The sequence below is a fragment of the Chiloscyllium plagiosum genome, unplaced genomic scaffold, assembly GCF_037043375.1.
Source record: "Chiloscyllium plagiosum isolate Xiang-an unplaced genomic scaffold, Cpla_swu_hap1 HiC_scaffold_7, whole genome shotgun sequence".
Taxonomy (NCBI): Eukaryota; Metazoa; Chordata; class Chondrichthyes; order Orectolobiformes; family Hemiscylliidae; genus Chiloscyllium; species Chiloscyllium plagiosum.
In genome coordinates this window covers 83311707-83333918 of record NW_028270145.1, presented here as the reverse complement: position 1 = coordinate 83333918, position 22212 = coordinate 83311707, and the positions used below count along the sequence as shown (strand labels likewise).

The window sequence follows — 22212 nt, the reverse complement described above, 5'->3', positions numbered from 1 at the left end:
TGGAACAAATCATACACCAGAGATTGTAAACCTGTTTCTCTGCTGCTGAAGTTGTAGCTGTTGGAAAAAAAAATTTCAAGTTGTCAGTCACTTTTTAGATAAATTTTATACATGCTTTGGGAAATGTCATCTGATTAGCTCCCCATTGGGAGCATTAAACTTTAAGACGTTGGGTGTTGCAAAATAATTGTGTTTTGCAATGCAGGCGTAGTACTATTATTATCTATCTACTGCTTGAAAACCTAATTGAAACACAGTGCACATATTTTTGGAACTTTATCAGAGACTTTTTTCACATTTCCCTATTAAGTGTATGCTATCCATAATTATGTGGGATGAATATATTAAAGAGACCAATGAGTTCTTCCAGCTCATGACTCGGCAAATTGTAGGCTCCCATCAGGATAGAAGGTTCAATATGCAGAAAGTTACAGTACAACATGAAATTTAATGATTGCCTTCACATTAGAAATTTCAAGCTGTTATGAAAGGTTGCAAGGATTAAAAGCAAAAGTGGGACATATTGTCGCAAAAATGAATTGGAGTGTTTAGAATAATGGTGATATTTTTCCAATCTGTGTACAATTTAGTTCTCATTGAATTCAGTTCCACTTACTCAATTAGTCAGCAACTTAATCATTGAAATGCATTTATTTTCTTATCTTCAAATCAGATAGTTAAGAAAAGCAGTAATCATTAAATCATTTGAAAGAAAAGCTAGTTTATCGGGCACTGCTTTATTAATGAAATAACTTCTACCCCATAATCTATTTCCTTCGGACATTGTTCAATTATTGCCATACATTCCTTCCCCCCCACCTTTGCTAATTGACATTTCTAAGCATTTAGTTATTATAATACCTAAAATATTATTTATTTTTCACAACTGCAGAAAACATCAATATTATTCATGCCACCAAGGCATAGCAACTAGAAGCGAAAGCAAAACTATTGGTCAAAACATTTCCTTTAAGGAGAAAACTAGAAGACAAGTTTCAAAATGTTCACTGACATAATAACAGCAACAGGATTGAATTTTATATAGTGCCTGTAACATCCCAAGATATGTCACATAGGCAATGCCAAGCGAAAATGGATTGTGAGGCAAAGCATGAGATATTGGGAAGAGAGGCTAAAATTTTGTCAAACAAGTTGGTTTTGCAAATCTTTAGGAGTAGGATGTGGTGAGGCAAAGGGAAGTGTATAATGTGGAGCCCAGTGGTTGAAAATATGGTTGCCAGTGATGAGATAAAGAGGGGATGCATAAGAGTTATTGGTCTATCAATCAGTGGATGGAATCTCCTCAATTTCTGGATGATGTGGACCATGGTGAGAATGTTGGTAAAATTGTGTGCTATGTCAAGTGAGGAGCTTCTCAACATTGAGAAAGAAATCCCGTTTTCCAACCAAGTGTTGAACGTCAAGACCAGGTTCTCCCTCGAAAGCAGTGTGGCTTGTTTGCGTGCTCGAACACACTTTTTTGAATATAAAAGTCAGAGAGGTTGTCAACTCCAGATTGCCACTTGTTCCTCTGCATCATCAATGTGGACATCCAGCGTCAACATCTCAGGGCACACTTCATAGGGTGTGGCTGCATACATTCTATGTCCACAGACATTGGCATCCAACACATACCAGCCTCACCACACCATCATGGAACATCTCCAATCCACTTCTCACAAAGCTTTGCATTTTAGTGCTGCACTCTGAAGCACATCTTTAATTTGCTGTTGTTAGGACACATTGAATATGAGGCTGGGCATCCAACTCACGGAATGGACCAGGCTGCACCCCAGGGCTGCTCATTCCATCACTTTGATGCTGACAAATTCCTTGTCTTTGATGCTTATCCCTTTAACCACATCTTGAAGGCTAGCAGTGTGTCTGTCTTCCTCTGCTGCTTAGCACAGATATAAGGTCAGATAGCTCACTGCGCTTGTCAGCAATGATCAGCCAAGATTGTCTTCAGTCCTGGGTCAAGGGCGTGGACATGTTTCTGTATGGCACGGTGCTGTGTCAGTCTCACACTAACAATATGTACCAGCACCGATGTGCCAAGTGCACTGCGTATGCTTCAATGAAATGTCCATGTCAAAAGTTGAAGAGAAGTAATTATCTGTCAAGTCATGAGAGGCTGCTGTCAGTCAGGAGATCCCACTAGTCTGTCAACAGCATTGTATGATCATAGTGACCTCCGTAATCATAGTATTGTGCAGGTGTACAACAGTTAGGGCTGCAAATGCTGGTCACAAGCAATCATACTCCATCCCATTCTCCCAGTTTTCTGTCTCTGTTGTACATCTTCTGATGCCACCTTTTTTTCAGGAGGGCCTCAGAAACATCCACTTTTATCCTTAACCAAAGATTCCCCACTACCACGGTTGACAAGACCTTTAGCTGTGTTTAACCCATCTCCCTTATTTCTGCCCTCAACCCTTCTCTTTCCTCCCACAACAACAATAAAGCTGTCCCCTTGGCCTTTCTTAACACCCCATCAGCATCCAAATCCAAAGGATCATATACCACTATTTCAAACATCTCTAGCCGGATGCCACAATGATACACTCATTCCCTTCCCCTCTCTTGTTCACATGTCACAGTGACTGTTCCCTCTGGAACACCCTGGTCCACTCCACCACCACTCCCAATATCTGCCTCCAGTCCCAGGCAATAGCAGAAGGAGTGGCATCTGTCTTTTTACCATCACCTCCTAACCATCTAAGGTTCCAGGCGTACCTTGTAGGTGAAGCAGTGATTTATCTGTATTTCATTCAATCTAGTCTACCGTCATCATTGTTCACAAAGTGGTCTTCTCTACATTCTACACTGGGGAGATGAATTGCGGACTGGATGACGTTCCGTCCATGTCACCGAGCTTCCAGTTCCACTTCAACACATACTGCTTCTGTGGCAACATTTCTGCCATGGGCCTGCTGAAGTGCTCCAGGTTCAGTGCAAGCTCGAAGAATAGTATTTTGTCTGTTGCTTGGGGGCCCTGCAGCCTATAGGACTCAACACTGAGTTCTGTCCTTCCATGTTTCTTGACCACTCTCTCACTCTGGTGCTGTATGACATGAGTTGCTTTCAGCATAACTGACCCATTGTCTCTTACTCTTAGCTCTCATTTATCATTTATTGGCATTTCTTCTGTGCTGGCTTACGATCAACCATCCCCTTGTCTGTATACCCCTTTCACCTCTTACACGCGCTGTCTTTTGCACATGCTCCATGTTTTCTCGCTCTCTGTCCTCTACCATGCGTGCGCTCTCTTCCACACTATGAATTGGAAGACGAAATGTGAACCAATCTTCATCCATGTTCTGCTCTGGGATGGGGAGAAATAAAGAATATTAAGGAGCTTGTTACTTACATTGTTATTTGTCTCTTCAGCTGTAACACTATATTTACCATTCTGTTCTATTACCCTGATATATTTATGTAAGATATGATTTGTCTGGTTAGCATGAAAAACAATTACTTTCACTGTATCTTGGTCATGTAACAATAATAAATCAAATTTAAAAGAAAACATAAAAATAAAAATGGACCATCTAGCCCCTTACCTTTGTATTCCGATCTATTAGATCATGGCTGCTCTGTGCATCCACACTGTCCAAACCTATTCAGTGCTCTATTTGGCAATTTTGTACTCTGGCAGATACAGAAGCTAAATTATCTTTCCTCTTGCAATTGCCATGGGCTTCAAACATATTTGTTTTCCATTTGGTCGAAGAATACTTGTTCAGCTTTTTTTGTGTTATGATTACTTCCAGTGAATGAGATGGTTTACTTGGATTACAAATTCCCTCCTCTAACATCGAAAAAATGACTATCTGGACTCCGAGCTTTATGTATCATCTTTTTTAGAATGTTTATTTGGAGCCAAGCCACATTGCAGGCTTAACAGAACAGCTATTTACAGCTGGTCTTATTTTGGTGTTGAGCACAATCTGAGATTGAATCAAATCTGTTTTTGTTTTTAGGTTTGATGCACATAATTCATTTGTCTTCAGTTAATAACATAACTAGATCAGGTTTACTTTGAGTTTATTATTCTGACTCTACCAGATGTTGTGACAATCACAGCTTTTAAATATTCACAAGTCCTATTGAAGAGACTCCATTTTGTAGATGTGCCCTTTAGCTTGCTGTTCCAAAGTTTGCAGCCACCTTTTAAAATTGTACTGGAAGAGGTTTTATGTTATCATTTAACTTGTGGACGAGTAATGATGTTGCATGAAATAAATAGTAAATCACTGCCCACCTTGTGCAAACTCCAGTTTTTCCAATTTGATTACATTAGATTAGATTCTCTAAAGTATGGACACGGGCCCTTCAGCCCAACCAGTCCACACCGACCCTCCGACGAATAACCCCACCCTCTGACTAATGCACCTACCTCTATGGGCAATTTAGCATGGCCAATTCACCTGGCCTGCACATCTTTGGACTGTGGGAGGAAACCGGAGCATCTGGAGGAAATCTCACAGACACTGGGAGAATGTGCAGTTCTCTAGTAGCAGTTTCATATCTGAATGAGCTTTTGAATATTTCACTTCTTCAGTGCTCATAGCTGAATGATGGTTGTTGCTGTAACTTTGATCGTCTTGATGTGGCACCTCCCTCTGTTTTTGAGGAAGCAGACCCCAACAGGAAAGAATTCCAAGGGAGGTCACAAGGCTGAACAGTGCGTTTTAATTTATAATAAGTATGTTCTCTTCTGATCATAATTCCTATCAAAATGTTGCTGTGTTTACTTTGGAAATTTAGTTTGAAATTTGAGGGAAAGTATTAATATATACTTTCAAAAACAAAAACAGAAATTGCTGGAAAAGCTCAGCAGGCCTGGGGAATCTACTCTTTTCTCATCTGATGAAGTGAACTTGCAGTGTTAAGAGAAAAAAAACTTGTGTGAACTTCCAAATCCAATCTGCCAGAAATTTCAGGATATGACTTGATAGTATACTAGTCTGAGCAATATTAGCTAGTTACATTCCACACATAACAGTTGCATAGCTTCCAAAGCACAGGGGCTATCTTGTTCAAGAGAGATTTTCAACTTATCCACATAGAAAAACAACAGAAGATTTAGATTTACAAGAACTGTATACAACTTAGAGGCTCAATACGGAAAAAAGAATCAGGCCTTATCATTTTTTTTTAGCTTGATAACTTTATATGTATTGCTTTTAATCTCAAGCCTAAGAATATAATTTGAGGAATGTGATTATATTTACATAACTGATGTCTTGCACTACTTGTACTTAGTGCTGTTCTGATGTAAGTACATGAAGGGCTGAGTGATAGATGTGGAAAGGTATAGTGAGCAAGGGGAGATGAGGGATGTAAAAGAATCCATATATTAGTGCTTGTTAGCTCAAATTGCTCCATCCCCGTTCACTGTTCCAGTCAAAAGAAATAGGAGACCTTTACATATATTGTTAGGATGTATTTTCAGGTCCCAGAGGCAAAAAAAGGGCAGTGTACTTCCAATATATTAAGTATATTATTCACAAGGGTTGGGTATTGTTCACTGGCTTGGGTATTTGTTAAATGGTGCTGATTAATATGGTACCAAGGGATATCTTTAAATGTTCATCACGCAGCTTCTGAAACCAATGCAGAAGATTGTCAGAAACACCATCTACACATTTTTCCAGGATTTGTTGTACTTTTCCTGTCTTAGGCACTTTGGTTAAGCTTTTGTGTTAACTCCTTTTTGCATTTGTATTTTTTGTTACAACATGTTAATGCACATTATATTCACAGTATTCAATGTCTATCATATACGACAATACTGCAAGTAACATTCCCACCCCACAAATTCCAGGCTCTGACCATCACCAATAAGAGATAATTTAACTACTGCCCCTTGACGTTTAATGATGTTACAGCAACTGAAACCCCATCTATTAACATCCTGGTGGTTACCATTGCCCAGAAACTCAACTGGACTCACCACAATAACACAGTGACCTGCTCTTGCAGCCAGAGGCTAGGAATACTGTGCCGTGTAAGTGACCTCTTGACTCCCCAAAACATGGCCACCATCTACAAGGCACCAGTCAAGACTGTTATTGGAATATTCCCCACTCGTATAGGTGAGTGTAGCTCCTACAAAACTCCAAGAAGCTTGGTGTAATCCAGGACAAAGCAGCCCATTGGCAATGCGTCCACAAACATCCACTCCCTTCACCACCAATGCTCAGTAGCAACAGTGTGTACAATCTACAAGATGCACTGCAGAAATTCACCAAAGATCCTTAGACTGCACTTTCCAAACCCATGACCACTTCCATCTAGAAGGACAGGGGCAGCAGATATATGGGAACACCAAGTTCCCCTTCAAGCAGCTGACCATTCTGACTTGGAAATATATCACTGTTCCTTGACAGTTGCTGGATCAAAATCCTGGAATTCCCTTCTTAATGGCATTGTGGGTCAACCCACAGCAGATAGGCAGCTCACCACCATGATAGATATAGGACAGATGTCAGAGGTAGTTTCTTTACTCAGAGTAGTAAGGGTATGGAATACTTTGCCTGCAATGGTAATAGATTTGCCAACTTTAAGTGCATTTAAGTCTTCATTGCACAAACATATGGACGTACATGGAACAGTGTAGGTTAGATGGGCTTCAGATTGGTATGACTGGTCGGCGCAACATCGAGGGCCGAAGGGCTTGTACTGCGCTGTAATGTTCTATGTTCTCAAGGGCAACTAGGGATGGGCAATAAATGCTGGCCACCAGCGCTGTCCACCTCCCACAAATAAAAAAAAACTACACAAGTATTTGTGCTGATATGTTTCTATCGGTTAATGTGTTTATTTTCCAAGACTCGTATTACGTGTTGCAATTGTATTTCTTCACAGTTGACATTTTTCCCCATGCATATTTCACCACAACAGAATTCACAAAATCAAATGTTATCAGAAAAGAACTCTCCAAGGTATTTCATGATAATCGCTTTAGGAATAACTGGCGAAATAGATAATTCATCTAAAATTCTTCATAGAAATAAGCAAATCCTTAACTCCAACAGTCATCCCATTCTTTGCCTTTGTTTCTTTTCACTGTCGGCGCTGTGCTTCTGAACATCGTGGACTCCATGTACATCTGTTTCCCCCTACAACACAATCACCATCTGATCAGCTGGCACTCCTACGTTTTGAGTTTGGTGTAAAGAAACCAAAAATTTAAATAGAATTCAGTGTCTGACATGAGTACAATTTCTGTGTACAACTGTCAAACTTGGGTTTCTCAAAATATTGTACTTCTTAGCAAAGAACTCTGGCATCTTTTGAATGTGCTTCAGAGTTGCTGAGCAATGATAATCTATTTTTTAAATTCATTTACAGGAGGTGGGCATTGCTGGTTGGGCTGTATTTATTGCCCATCTATAATTGCCCAGAGAGAAATTGCTGTGCAGGCCAGACCAGGATCTCTATGTAGCTTCCCTAATGGAAGGCCACAATGGCAGTCACTGCTAATAACCTCTGCCCCTCGCTCCTGTAGCCTACCATACCCTCTGATGTAGTTCTGCCCAGCATCCCTCATTATGAGTTGTGTTTCACCTATCTATATTGTTGACCCCATCCCAACACATTTGTCTCTACATTCCCCTAGCCTTGATTGCCCAGTCCATTTTTGTCAGATGATAGTCCCTATCACTTCATCTCCCCACCTCCTGGCATCCTCCTCAATGACTGCATTTATCCTCGACCTCTGAGCAACTTCAAGCAGCCCCTAGATTTGACTGCCCAGAATGCGACCACTGTCGTCTTGGCTCTCTGAACTGATGATATGCGATTCCCTGACTGCTGGTGACAGCACTTCTGGACTGACCTGTTGTCTACTCCACCTGTAGTCAAATATATAGCCTGACCACGAACAGAAAACTGACTTCTCATGTGATTTTTGTCAGAAATCTCTTCATACCAGATATCGTTCAGGTGCCTTATAAGATTTGCCAATGGGACATAAAAGTCTGAATGTTCTGATTATGTTATTTCAACACTGCATAAGATCAGATTTGAAGTTTGAATGTAGTTTTGGGCTCCTCACTACAGGAAGGAAGTAGAGACAACAGATGCTGTGGAGTGCGTGTTGACTACAAAGCTGCCTTGTATCAGGAAACACCAATACGAGGAAATCTTTCATAAACTGGGAGTGTTTAAATCAGAACAGAAAAGATTTTGATGTGCTTTGAGTGGAATACAAGTGGTAGTTCAGGGTAATCGAAAATGGACTGTTTCCAGTAGGGCTGAGGAGCCTGGAATAATGGGACATAGAAATAAGAGTAACTATAAGAGATGTAGGGCAGAGAGAAGTGTTTTTACACTGAGAGCTGAGGCTAAGGAATGTTACTTGAAATAGTAAATGAAACAGAAACCACCGGGTTAGTTTAAGCCTACTCTGATGAGATCTCTGAAATCTGCATCACCCCTTCTTGATTTGTGGGTGTAGTGTGCAATTGGGTGGCATATTAAGACACTCAATCCCATGCATTCCCTGCCCATCGATTTTGGTTGAAATTTCTTCTTAAGTCAACTGTTAAAAGTAGGTAGACTTGAGTCTGAAGCTAGTGGGGGTGAAGGCTGTGAGGGTTATAAAAAGAATATGGGAATGTGGTGGGCTGATAGAATTTGACCACAAAATAAAAACACAGATTGGTTAAGCTATGGTACCTTTTGTTCTGTATTGTAATTTTTAGGCTGTATACTGAACTGAAGTTTATGGCCGAAAGCAAATTTATTGATAAAACTGTAAGAAGTGATAAAAAGCAATTTCTCAGCTAATATTTCACTTTCTATATTCACAAAATGATTGTGAGAACCTTTTTAAGATGCGAGTCTCGCATGAGGGCTTGCCGATATAACTATTGGTCCGCATCTTGGTTTATTAGCTGAGTGGGAGTGATCATGTTTAAAATTGCACCTTACTTTTAACACTGGAACCTTTGAATCTTTTGATCCTGACTCCCAGTTTTGACCTATCAATAAGCAGTATGGCAAAGTGTAACTAAAGCAAAGCTTTGGTCTCTCTTCAGTTTGTTGACTTAGTTTCTAAATATTCCTGTTACCCATTCCCAGCACTGCTCAGTTTTCTCCATTGTCACTCCCCAATACCACACACAGGGTTAACATTGTCAGGCATGCAGGGGCCTGGCCACGCCGCAGAGGAGTCTTTTAAAACTTTTCCTGTTGATCGCAGGTAAGCAACAGTGATGAATAACAGTGGGAGGAGAGGATGATTTAGGAAGTATGGAGCATTAAACCCGTTTCCGATGATAAGATCAGCTTTGTGAATAAATGTTAGGAGCTGAAGTAGGCTGTTTAGTCCATCGTGCCAGATTGAACCAGATCAGTGGCCTTGCCATATCCCACCATGAATCACCATTCTCATGCTCGATGCTGGGAGAGCCCAGCTGATCCAGCTTAAGCCAGGAATACCGAACCAGTGATCCAACTTAGCCTCCTTCTGACATCCACAGCATCACCGAAGCCAATTGTTAGCCAGTTTGATATGCTCCATGTGTGATCTAGAAATGACTGAATGCAGTGGATACAGCAAGGTCTATGCACCCTGAGAACATCTGACTAACTTGTACTCTAGATATAGCTGTACACTTAGCTAAGCTCTTCCAGTACAGCTAAACACCGGCATTGACCTAATAATGGTGAGAATTACCCAGTTATGTCTCATATGTGAAAAGCAGGACAAATCCAACTTGGCCAATTACATCCCTATCAGTGTACTCTCAATCATTGCCAAAATGATGGAATTGTCATTGTGTAGCACTTATGCAGCAATTACCTGCTCCATCAGGGCCACTGCACTCTTGACTTCATTACAGTCATGCAAAAGAGCCCAATTCTCGAGTTGGAATGAGAGTGACTACCCTTGACATCAAGGTTGCAATTGGCTGAGTGTGGCATCAAGGAACCCTAACAAAACGGGAGTCCATGGAATTCATAAATTCTTGAGCACAAGAAAAAGTGTTTGGTTGTTGGAAGCCAATCATCTCTGCCCCATGACTTCTCTGTTGGAATTCTTCCAGGCAGTGACCGAGGCTGAAAAGTCTTCAACAACAGAAATAGAAATTGCTGGAGAAACCCTGCAGGTTTGGCAACATCTGTGGAGAGAAAGTAGAGTCAATATTTTGGGTCCAGTTACCTTTCTGCAAAACTGATTGTAGCTCGGAAAAGATGCTGAAAAGGGTTTGGTTAGGGTGGAGGGGGTGGTAGTGGAGTAAACAGCAGGTGGAGATGGATCCCAGAGATAGAGAGAAAACAGCACCTGGGCAGCCAAAGGGATGGTCAATTCTGTGCATGGAGAAAGAAAAGGTGATAATAAGGACCATTAGTGGGTGACAATGGCTACTTTCATTGCAGCCAACCCAACATGATAGCAAAACCAGGGTTGTGGGGATGGGTAAAGGATATGAAAGGTGGTGTTCAGGCCCTAAAATTATTGAACTCAGATTTGAGAGGTGTTCAGTGTTTTTGTTTGTATTTTTGAAATTTCTTCACTTGCTTCAGCGATGATCTTCCCTTCATCACAATATCAGAAATGTGGATTTTTGCTGATTGCATAATTTTCGGTACCGTTTGCAAGTACTTGGATTCTGAAACACCTGTGAATGGATGATTGGCGCAAGAAGTAGTATTCATGCCACATATATGTGACTATTCTTAACAGGAGAGAATTCAACTACCTCCCCCTGACATTTAGCAGGATTACTGTCAATCATTTCCCCACCATCAGTATCCTGATATAGCTACAGAAATTAAATTGAACCGGCCATATAAAAGTAGTGTTGAGGTAAGTGGGAAGAGACTGAGGAATTTGTGGCACTTCTTGACTTCCCACAGTCTTCCCTTTATTGATAAATATAAGTCCGAAGTGTGAAAGAATAAACTGCACTGACCTGGAAGAGTGCAATTTGAGCTCATCCCGTATACTTAAGATATAGATAGATAGATAGATAGATAGATTCTTGATTGTCAAGGGGATCAAGGGTTACAGAGAGGAAGCAGGAGAATGGGGTTGAGAAACTTATCAGCCATGATTGAATGGTGGAGCAGACTCTCTGTTGAATGGCCTAAATTCTGTTCCTCTGTCTTCAGGTCTAATACTCAAGAGACTCGACAACATGTTACTTGGTCAGTGGATCCCATCCATCACCTTAAACATTTCACTTCCTCCATCACAGACAGCAGCATGTATCATATGTAATGCATTGCAGTAATTTTCCTCAGCTATTCTGACCGTACGTTTCAAACTCTGCAGTCTCTAACCCTCTACAAGGGCCATAGACTCATTAGAATACCACCACTTGCAAGTTCCCCTCCAAGTTACTCAGCATCCTAACTTTGAATAATATCACTATTACTCCTTTGAAACTGGATCAAATTTCTGGAACACAATCTCTTTTAGCAAATGGGTGTACTTACACCACATAGACAGCTGTGGTTCATGCAGTTTGCTTATGAAAACTTTCTCTCGGGAAATTAGAAATGGGAAATAAAAGCTGGATTCTGGTAACATTCCTATTCCCTGAATAAATATTTTTAAAAATCTGGATCATTCATCTAGCGTCATGTAATGTTGTCATGACTGGGAATCATTTGTAATTTGATCTGAGAGAAATTTGTGTCAGGAGTTATGCATTTCTGATTGGAAGTAGAGTTCCGGATTCTTGAAGGTTAATCCTGAAAGATGCAGTTTCTTTGCTGTTACCTTGTGAGAGGAAGTCTGCTTGATTCCACAAGACAAAAAGGAGATTGGTACGTTAATGAGTTCACCCGGAGAGTTAATGAACCAACCATTGAAACTGTTATCCGTAACCATCTGGGACAGCAGATAATTTGTTATCTCATTTTAGACTTCCAGTAGGCATTCAAACATGAGATGCTTGGAGAAATTCTGTCCATGCATACAAAGCATGATGTAGTGCATAAACAATATGGAATTTTCTGGTTGGAATTCACACATAGGAAGGTAGTAGTCAGGTAAAATGTGCAGTATTTTGGCCAAGTTACAGACCAGGTCAAGGGTAAAAATTACAGATTTTTGATTGAGAGATTGCAGGAGGGATTAAGACAAATGGTAAAGCTGTGAAAATGTGAAATGTGAAATCAGTTGCATATGAGAAAGCCTTGCATGGAAATTACGAGAACAATTTGTCAGATTTCAACCTTGCCTACCTAGAAACAGGACAAATATAGAGTACAAATAAGATAGCACTGCTTTTTCATATGTTATGGAGAAAGCCAAGTCCCTAAAATTGACTGCTAAACTCAAATGTATGCTGTGAACATTTTGATCTTACATCCACCCCTAACTGAAGCATTCACCAATTCCATTTTTCAGAGGATGTAAGAAATCCTTATGAAGATTCTAGTATACATTTTGTATAATTCTTTTGACAATTTATATGCTTAAATGCCCTCATTTTTAATGAATAGATCCAGGACACAATGGCCTACTTGTTTGACATCGCAACTGCCATCCAAAATAATGACTCCCTTCACTTCTGGCAGCAGTACATCCTTTGATCAGATGCATTGCAGTAATCTGTCATGACTCTTGACATGGCTGTCATAAGACTATGTGAAAACAAAAGCCAACTACTCCACTGAGCTGCTGCCTCACAGTGGTGGTTCAACTGAAACAGACTGTTTTAGACCTAATACAGGCCCATCCCTCTCCTGCCTGGAAAAGGAGAAAAGATATCGGAGCAGAGTTTTTATCCAATTTAGGAGAAAGAAAAGCTCTAGGAATTTTGTCCTCAACTTTCAGTTGTGATCTGAACTTGATCACAGTGACATACATTATGTAGGAGGCTGTGTTGACCACAACTGCAAATTTGAGGTTTCTCTTGCAAAGAAGACTTGGCTCTTGCTATTGAAAGATCCTCCAATGGCTTGAGAACATTGGGGTTTGATTGATTGATTGATTGATTATTTATTTATTTATTTATTTATTTATTTATTTATTTATTTATAATTCCTCTTTTTCCTTAAATTTAATAATTATTTTCTCTACAATGCAGGGCAGTTGACATTTTTATACCAGCACATATGTCAAACTAAGCTTTCTGCAGGTTAAGCTCAGTGCCATTACAAGAAAGACATTTGTTTGGAATGCAAAATCTTAACTTTCTTGTGTATATTTGAAGTTTTAATACATTTGTCCAAGTAATTTCAATGGAAGCATTTTCTGGAAATTTCCTCACTGCCCAAAGAAGATCAGAGTTAGGCAAACTTCACTTAGTGAATTAGTGATGTTATGGCTATATTTTACATTTGTATTCTATATATCCTTTCAGAGCGTAGAACTGTCAGGGGAAGGAAAACCTTGCCCCTTTTTCATGGCACGTGTGAGGGGTTAGGTTGCCAAATGGGCAAGATGCCAGGGTGCCGAATGAGCGAAGGGGTAGAGTGCCAGGTACAAATTGACGAAGGGGCTGAGTAAGTGATGCAGTGTCTAGGGTAGGTGATTGTGAGTTGGACAAATCCAATTTGGTGAGTGCAGGGGAGGATAAGTGTTGGATCAGGGTGATGTAGGTGTGAGGTCCTGGGGCTGAGGGGGTGGAGGCCAGAGTGGGGAAGGAATGAGGTCAGATGAAGGGGAATCAATTCCTGGGTTGGGTGAAGGAGGTTTTGGTTGTGGAACAGCATGGTGGACAAATTGGGACAGTGAGAAACAGATCCGGTGCGGAGCAGGAGAAGGGATGTTAGGTCCAGAATGGGGTCAGAGTATCACGTCTTAGGGCTGTCAGATCAGGGTCTGAGAGTGCAAGTCATCTGGAGGGGGTATAGTCGAAGGTGTATAAAGTAAATATGGCGTCAGTTGAATAGTTATTTGGGCGTTGCACTATGTATTCAATAGTTTAATCTCTCCCAGGTAACTGGTTACTTAATTTCATTGGAACTATTTGAATTCTTTGATTTTAATAGAGCCTTTTAGAGGAATCTAGGCATAGTGAAATTGCCCAGCAGAATCTTCAATTTCCCAGACAATTCCTGGGGAATCTGCTATGATGAGGATTCTACAGGATCCCTACACTCCTCTGCTGGCACTGGAATTACAATTGTCTAGCCAGTAGAAAATCCATGCCCAGGTTCTCATGACTTGAATGTTAATTTCAGAGCTGCACTGTTAAAAGCCTGGATGTTAGCCAGTTGCTGACTTTTCATCTCTGTTTTCACTTAACTAAGATGGTTCTCCAACCCAGTGTATTACAATCTAAAATGGTGGAATCTTGTGTTGTCTTTGTTATTGTCTGAGCAGTTTGGGAAAGATGGTAAAACTATGATTAATATTAATTTTTGACCTAGAGTATTATCTTCAATTTCAATTGTATTTGTTTCAGTAACAGTAGTTGTGTTTATTGTTTAACATCTGATATGTGAAATGATTTTGTCATCTAACAAGTTTTGATTGTAATTTTTCATGTTAAAAATACTGTTGAAAGAGTATTGGAACAAATGTCTTCTCATTGCTATTTTTTTATTTTAATTTCCTCTAGCCCCAGAATGCTCCCCAGGTGGATATCACATTCTTCAGAACTCTCAGCGCAGCATTCATTTTGATTCGATCGAACTACAACAGTTTGCAATCCAGGACCTGATATGTGATCATTCTCTAACACCAGGATGGTACCGCTTCATGATTGGAGATGAGCCAGCAGAAATGCCAACCAAATGTATAGAAGTTAGTAGTATGTGTAGCATTTTGTTTTCTAAGCATAGTCTAAATATATAAAAGTACAACATAGGAAAGTGAACTGTAAAAATGTATTCAAACTGTTTGCATTGTTTAACCATTCACATTTTCGTAACTTTGAACTTTGTAAGTGAAAAATGATAAGAGACAAGATTGCCTTCCCATCAGACAGCCAACTTGTACTTTCATTTGTTAATTTAATTAAGGGTCAGTTAGCTCAGGTGGCTGGCTGGCTAGATTGCGAAGCACAGTGGTGCCACAGCATGGGTTCAGTTCCTGACCAGCTGAGGTTACTTTCCTTCTCACCCTTTCCACTAGCCTTGAGGTATGGTGACCCACAGGTTAAACACTACCAGCCATCTCTCGCTAACAAAAGAACAGCTCTTTGGTGACTTAATCTTACCTTTTTAATTTGGGAAGGTTTTGTTATGGACATGTGATTTTCCTGCCTGATTTTTCTCCCTTGATTCAATTTTAGCTTTACATCCATCTGACAAAGTTGAAAGTACGCCCTACTAAACTTCCTGTTTCTGTTGTCTGGTCCATTTCCAAATTTTGGGATTAGAGAGTGCATCTGGGTGTCTTTGGGTCAGCATGGACAAAATGGGCAGTATAGCCCCCTTCTATCCTATATCATTTCTATATTTCGTTTTCAACTGTTTCTCACCTATGATGGGAAAGAGGTTGTAGAGTCATAGAGATGTACAGCATGGAAACAAACCCTTCAGTCCAACCCGTCCATGCCGACCAGTTAGCCCAACCTAATTTAGTCCCACCTGCCAGCATTACGCCCATATCCCTCCAAACCCTTCCTATTCACGTACCCATCCAAATGCCTTTTAAATGTTGCAATTGTACCAGCCTCCATCACTTCCTCTGGCAGATCATTCCATAGACGTACCACCCTCTGCGTGAAAAGGTTGCCCCTTAGGTCCCTTTTATATTTTTCCCCTCTCACCCTAAAACTATGCCCTCTCGTTCTGGACTACCCCAACCCAGGGAAAAGACTTTATCTATTTATTCTATCCATGCCCGCATAATTTTATAAACCTCCTATGAAGTCATCCCTCAGCCTCTGACGCTCCAGGGAAAACAGCCCCAACCTGTTCAACCTCTGCCTATAGCTGAAATCCTCCAACCCTGGCAAAGTCCTTATCCATCCTTTCTGAACCCTTTCAAGTTTCACAACATCTTTCCAATAGGAAGGAGACCAGAATTGCACGCAATATTCCAACAGTGGCCTAACCAATGTCCTGTACAGCCGCAACATGACCTCCCAACTCCTGTACTCAATACTCCGACCGATTAAAGGAAAACATACTAAATGCCTTCTTTACTTTCCTATCTATCTGCGACTCCACTTTCAAGGAGCTATGAACCTGCATTCCAAGGTCTTTTTGTTCATCAACACTCTCTAGGACCTTACCATTAAGTGTATAAGTCCTGCTGACAGCTGTCAGACAACCACCTGATGAAGGAGCGGCGCTCCGAAAGCTAGTGCTTCCAATTAAACCTGTTGGATTATAACCTGGTGTTGTGATTTTTAACTAGTCCTGATAAGATTTGCTTTCCCAAAATACAGCACCTCGCATTTGTCTGAATTAAACTCCATTTGCCACTTCTCAGCCCATTGCCCCATCTGATCAAGATCCTGTGGTAATCTGAGGTAACCTTTGCTGTCCATTACACCTCCAATTTAGGTGTCATATGCAAACTTACTTAATATACCTCTTATGCTCACATCCAAATCATTTATGTAAATGACAAAAAGTAGATGGCCCAGCACCGATCCTTGTGGCACTCCACTGGTCACAGGCCTCCAGTCTGAAAAAATACCCTCCACCACCACTCGTGTTTTCTACCTTTTGAGTCAGTTCTGTATCCAATTGGCTAGTTCTCCCTGTATTCTGTGAGATCTAACCTTGCTAATCAATCTCCCATGGGGAACCTTACTGAAGTCCATATAGATCACATCTACCGCTCTGCCCTCATCAATTCTCTTTGTTACTTCCTCAAAAAACTCAATTAAGTTTGTGGGACATGATTTCCCACGCACAAAGCCATGTTGATTATCCCTAATCAGTCTTTGCCTTTCCAAATACATGTACATTCTGTCCCTCAAGATTCCCTCCAGCAACTTGCCCACCACCGACGTCAGGCTCACAGGTCTATAGTTCCCTGGCTTATCCTTACCAGCCTTCTTAACCAGTGGCACCATGTTAGCCAACCTCCAGTCTTCCAGCACCTCATCTGTGACTATCTGTGATAGAAATATCTCAGCAAGAGGCCCAGCAATCACTTCACTCGCTTCCCACAGAGTCCTAGGGTGCACCTGATCTGATCCGGGGGATTTCTCCACCTTTTACGCGTTTCAAGAGGACTGTCTCCAAATTATATGTTTAAGCTATCTTTGCTTTCCAAACACAATTTGTCAAAGCCTTTTCTGCATGTTTCTGTGCTTCAATTTCTTTCTTAAACAGCTTTCTAAAAGTTATAAGTATTTTAATTTAAGTTTTAATTAGTCAGCTCGGCAGGTTTTATTTGTGAGGCTTTCATCATTAAGTTATGGAGCAACTTACAGCAACCACAATAATATCTTGCCTTCATTTAAGGATTTCAACATGGAAAGTTCATTTTGGACTTTTTACTATGAACATTATCAAAACAATTGGACACAAAATCACAGAAGGCACTGTAAGAGCAGTTAGAGGCTAGTTCTAAGGCATGTGTTATAAGAATTGATGGAGTTAACTAAGCAGCTGAAAGCTTTGTCACTACTGGTGAGCAAGGAGATCTTGGAAGATGAGAGAGCTGGAGGAGATTGAGCTTGTTAATATAATGAGGGTTGAGACCATTGACATTTGAAAGCAAAACATTTTTTAAATTGAGAAGTTAAGCCGAGCTAATTTAGGCACGTGAGCACATTAGTGCTAAGTAAACAATATTTAGTGTGAGAGCATCTCAATAGCAGAGTTGTAGATGAGTTTAAATTTGTGCAGAGTGAGACATCAAAATGGGCAGAAGTATTCAAAAAGACCAACCATGTTGGAATGAAGTTGAAGTTGCAGATGATACGAAGATTGGTGGAGTTGTGGATGGTGAGGAGGGCTCTTGTCGGCTGCAAAGGGACTTGGATATGATGCAGAGCTGGGCTGAGGAGTGGCAGATGGAGTTCAACCCTGCCAAGTGTGAGGTTGTCCATTTTGGAAAGACAAATAATAATGCGGAATGCAGGGTTAACGGTAGGGTTCTTAGTGAGGTGGAGGAACAGAGGGATCTTGGGGTCTATGTTCATAGGTCTTTGAAAGTTGCCACTCAGGTGGATAGAGCTTGTAAGAAGGCCTATGGTGTATTAGCGTTCATTAGCAGAGGGATTGAATTCAAGAGTCGTGAAGTGATGTTGCAACTGTACAGGACTTTGGTTAGGCCACATTTGGAGTACTGTGTGCAGTTCTGGTCGCCTCACTTTAGGAAAGATGTGGAAGCTTTGGAGAGGGTGCGGAGAAGATTTACCAGGATGTTGCCTGGAATGGAGAATAGGTCGTACGAGGATAGGTTGAGGGTGCTAGGCCTTTTCTCATTGAAACGGCGAAAGATGAGGGGTGACTTGATAGAGGTTTATAAGATGATCAGAGGAATAGATAGAGTAGACAGTCAGAAACTTTTTCCCCGGGTACAACAGAGTGTTACAAGGGGACATAAATTTAAGGTGAAGGGTAGAAGGTATAGGGGAGATGTCAGGGGTGGGTTCTTTACCCAGAGAGTGGTGGGGGCATGGAATGTGCTGCCTGTGGGAGTGGTAGAGTCAGAATCTTTGGTGACCTTTAAGCAGCAATTGGATAGGTACATAGATGGGTGCTTAAGCTAGGACAAATGTTCGGCACAATATCGTGGGCCGAAAGGCCTGTTCTGTGCTGTATTGTTCTATGTTCTATGTTCCATGTTCGTGGATGAGAGTTTCAGCCGTAACTGAAATGAAGTGACATTGGAGATGGAGCAGTTATGTCGTCGGAAGCTCATTTTGGTGTTAGATAAGATGCCAAGGCAGCAAATGGTCTGCTGTCTGATAGAAGAGTCCTGAGGAAGGGTCAATACCCGAAACATTGACTTCTCCACTTGCTGATGCTGCTGGGCTTGCTGTGTTCATCCAGCTTCCTGTTTGTCCACTTTGGATTCCAGCATCTGCAGTTTTTTGTTCTCTAACTCAGTTTCGGAGAATGGACTGCTTCTAACATGCTATGTAATCTGACAGAAATTAGACCAAACTATTTGTGTTTATGAATTCTTGCCACTTCACAACCCTACATCATTGGACAAATTGGAAAAGTTAGTTGCTTGGACTGAAGCCTTGGTTGAGTTAATATATGGATTAGATTAGTAACATTTATTCTTTCCACTATTTCCAATTCAGTAAAAGTAATCAACAAAATAGAAGATGACCATCTCTTGTTCCTTTCTTATATTTCCAATATCATCAATAGTTGTGGGGTGGAAATTACTCTCCAAATTTACATAAGAATAAGTAATAAAATAAATTTGCATCTGTCTCATTCATTAGAATAGGTAGCTTGGGGTAACCTGTATGACTATATCTGTGTCCAGTGATTTCAAATCTAATCCAACGCTCTACCTATTTTTTAAAAATAGGTTATAATAGCCTGAGTTATAAAGCTGTAGAGAAAAAAAAAGTTTCAGAAATAATATATAAGCTATTACATTTGATTTAAATTTAATAAAACTGTCAAATAATAAATTGAGCATGCCAGTTTTTACGGTAGAGCTATAGTTTTGGACTTGGTAGCTCCTTTTCTTAGAATCAATACCATGGAAAGCAACTTCTTAACTGCTGATAAGAGATAGACTGCTGAAGGCTTTTGTCTTTCACTAATCCAAAAGGATGCAAGAATGTCAAATTTCAAAGACAGCAAAAGTTACTGCTGTGTGAGAAAAGGGTACTGATTGGCTGGTAAGGTGACTCTGATTGCTGCCTATATGTGGAAATGAATAACCACAATATTGTCCTTGCTTGTGAAACTTGGAACATGATGTCTAACTGGAGATATGATTGCAAGGTTTGTGAAGGTGTGTGAAGATATGATTTTGTTACTGGACAGCATGTGCTAAATACTCATGATTGTGACAGGATTTACACTAACAGCCAATTGAAGGTAATCGTTTGGGCTCACAATGTAACTCGCTGATACTTGCTACTAGCTACATTTATTCATATACCAGGATCTGTCCTCTTCAGGATAAAGTAAAATGTCTTGTCATTTTGCATTTTTCAATTGAAACAAAATCATAGGAGGCAGTAGTTCCCTGATGTATTTGCCTCGGCAACACCTTCATCAATCTGTAAATTTCCAACCAATTAGCATCTTTTTTTCTAATGCTGTTTTAGTTGTTTCCCACATTAAAATTTGTTGTTCTTGCAAATGTCCTGTGAGTGTAAGCTTCAACTAAGTTTCAACTAACCTGATTGCTTTTAGCACAAATTGTTCATATGTTATAAATTACTTGAGTGCATTACTGTTGTTCGAAAAGTATTTGACAGAGAATATTCTCTTTTGAATCATAACTTGAACTCTGATTGTAACATTTTATATGAGCTCAGATGAATAAGTGTGGCACACAAGCTCCCGTTTGGCTTTCTCTTGAAGACTCCAACTCGTTGCCTCGTCCAGGTGAAGTAAAGAAACTTACAGCCTGCGCTACATGGCAATTCTTCATGGGCAGCATCAAAGACTGCTGTTTATTTCGGATCCCTGTCTCTCTTAGGAACTGTGGTTCATTCTTTGTTTATTACCTTCAGCCTACTCAGGGATGCATGGGCTACTGTGCCACTGAAGGTTAGTAGATAAATTATCAAAATTTTTAAGTGCTGACTATCCTCTGTAGATTTAAAATGTACATGTTTGAAGACCTAATCGTATTTTGGTACTTCTGATGTTTTTAAGATATAATTAACTATATGATATAACCACACACAACCTCACGTAAAATAATTTAAATGAAACAAAACTTTGTTTTATGTTAAAGCTTGTCTGAAGTGTTTGAAAGTGAGTCAGATTACTGTGATCAATGTTCGGGCAAAGATATTCATCTACCATATGCCAAACCATAATAATGAAGAATGAATCCTTAACCTTAACACTTATCTCCAAGGCAAGGCCAACATATTATCAAAACAATATTTGACTTGTCAAGCTGCCTTCCTGAAGCAGTTCAGACTGTATTATTGTCTTAAGTTTCTAAATTTCCATTGGGATCTGTGCACTTTATGAATGAATTGACAACAACCCTCCAGGTGGACATGGAAAATATGGAAGAAGAACAGGGGATTTGTAACAAACAAAAAAAAAAGGAATTGCTTGAAACACTCAGTAGGTCTAGCAGCGTCTGTAGAGAGAGAGAAAAACAGTAAATGTTTTGAGTCTGTGTGACTCTTCAATACTTGTCCCTGGTGTCCTCGCCAATATTTATCTTTGGTAGCAGTATCCTTTTTAAATAGATATTATGCAGTCATTTTCCATTGCCCTATGTGGAAACTTGCTGCACACAAATTGTTTGCTGTTACCAGTGACTTAAATATCAGAACATTTTTGAGGTTGAGAAAGGTCATGTGGAAATGTACTTATTCCATTTTTTTTCCGTTTTGGTTTTTTCTGTTCCTGCTTTTCCTCCCATATTATTTGACCCCCTTGTCCCCAAGTGTTATATCCAGCTCCTAACTCATACAATGTTTTGGCCTTAACTGCTTAACTCCATATGCTCACCACTGTCTGGGTGAAGCAATGTCTCTTCATCTTAGTCCTAAATGGTTTACCTCATGTCCTTAGACTGTAACTCCTGGTTCTGGGCTCTTTCTTCCACCCCCCCGCCGCTATCGAGAACCTCTTTCCAAGAGTTAATTGAGTAAATACACATGTCTTTCAAGGGAACTTCAGTTATACCAAAGTAATTCAGTATTTCCTATGTGCTAATTTTTATTAATTTACAATGGAAAGTAATGTCTGAAATTGCTATCTAAGGATTTGACTCCTTAGATGACTGATAATTTAATACTATTATAGATGTCTTTTGAATAGTTTGTATGAAATCAGATTGTTTGCATGTTAAAAGTATCATTAGACTTCCCAAGCAGTGTCTGTTGGACATGTGCACACTTTGAAATACCTTGCATTAGACACCCTTTGCTAAGGGTGAGAACAAGTATACATTGACCAACTTCTGAAAATTTGAAGAGCTTGCAGATAATTACCTTAATTTAATAGGGAACACTTTGAAGCCCAAGGTTGCAGCTAATGCTGTCACACATTGAACTGATTCGGCAGCAGTAAATATCCCACATCAGCTCTATTTAAATGATAATTGACGACTTACAATTTAGTTGCTGGTTGATTTCTTTTTGCTTTCTTTTCAATTTCTTTGAATGTTGATACCTTTTCCACTTGAGTGGTGTTGTAAGAGCTGGGAAA

General features: G+C 40.1%; 1 protein-coding gene across 4 annotated transcripts in view; it reads left to right on the top strand.

Annotated features, from left to right (window-relative positions):
* LOC122551720 (von Willebrand factor D and EGF domain-containing protein) overlaps positions 1-22212 on the top strand; it is a 279556-nt gene that overhangs the window by 37076 nt on the left and 220268 nt on the right. For all 4 annotated transcript variants that reach the window (XM_043694080.2, XM_043694081.2, XM_043694082.2 and 1 more), the window contains exons 2-3: positions 14538-14722; positions 20349-20583. In XM_043694080.2, the coding sequence (XP_043550015.2) occupies positions 14538-14722; positions 20349-20583 (420 nt within the window). The remainder of the gene's footprint in view (positions 1-14537; positions 14723-20348; positions 20584-22212) is intronic.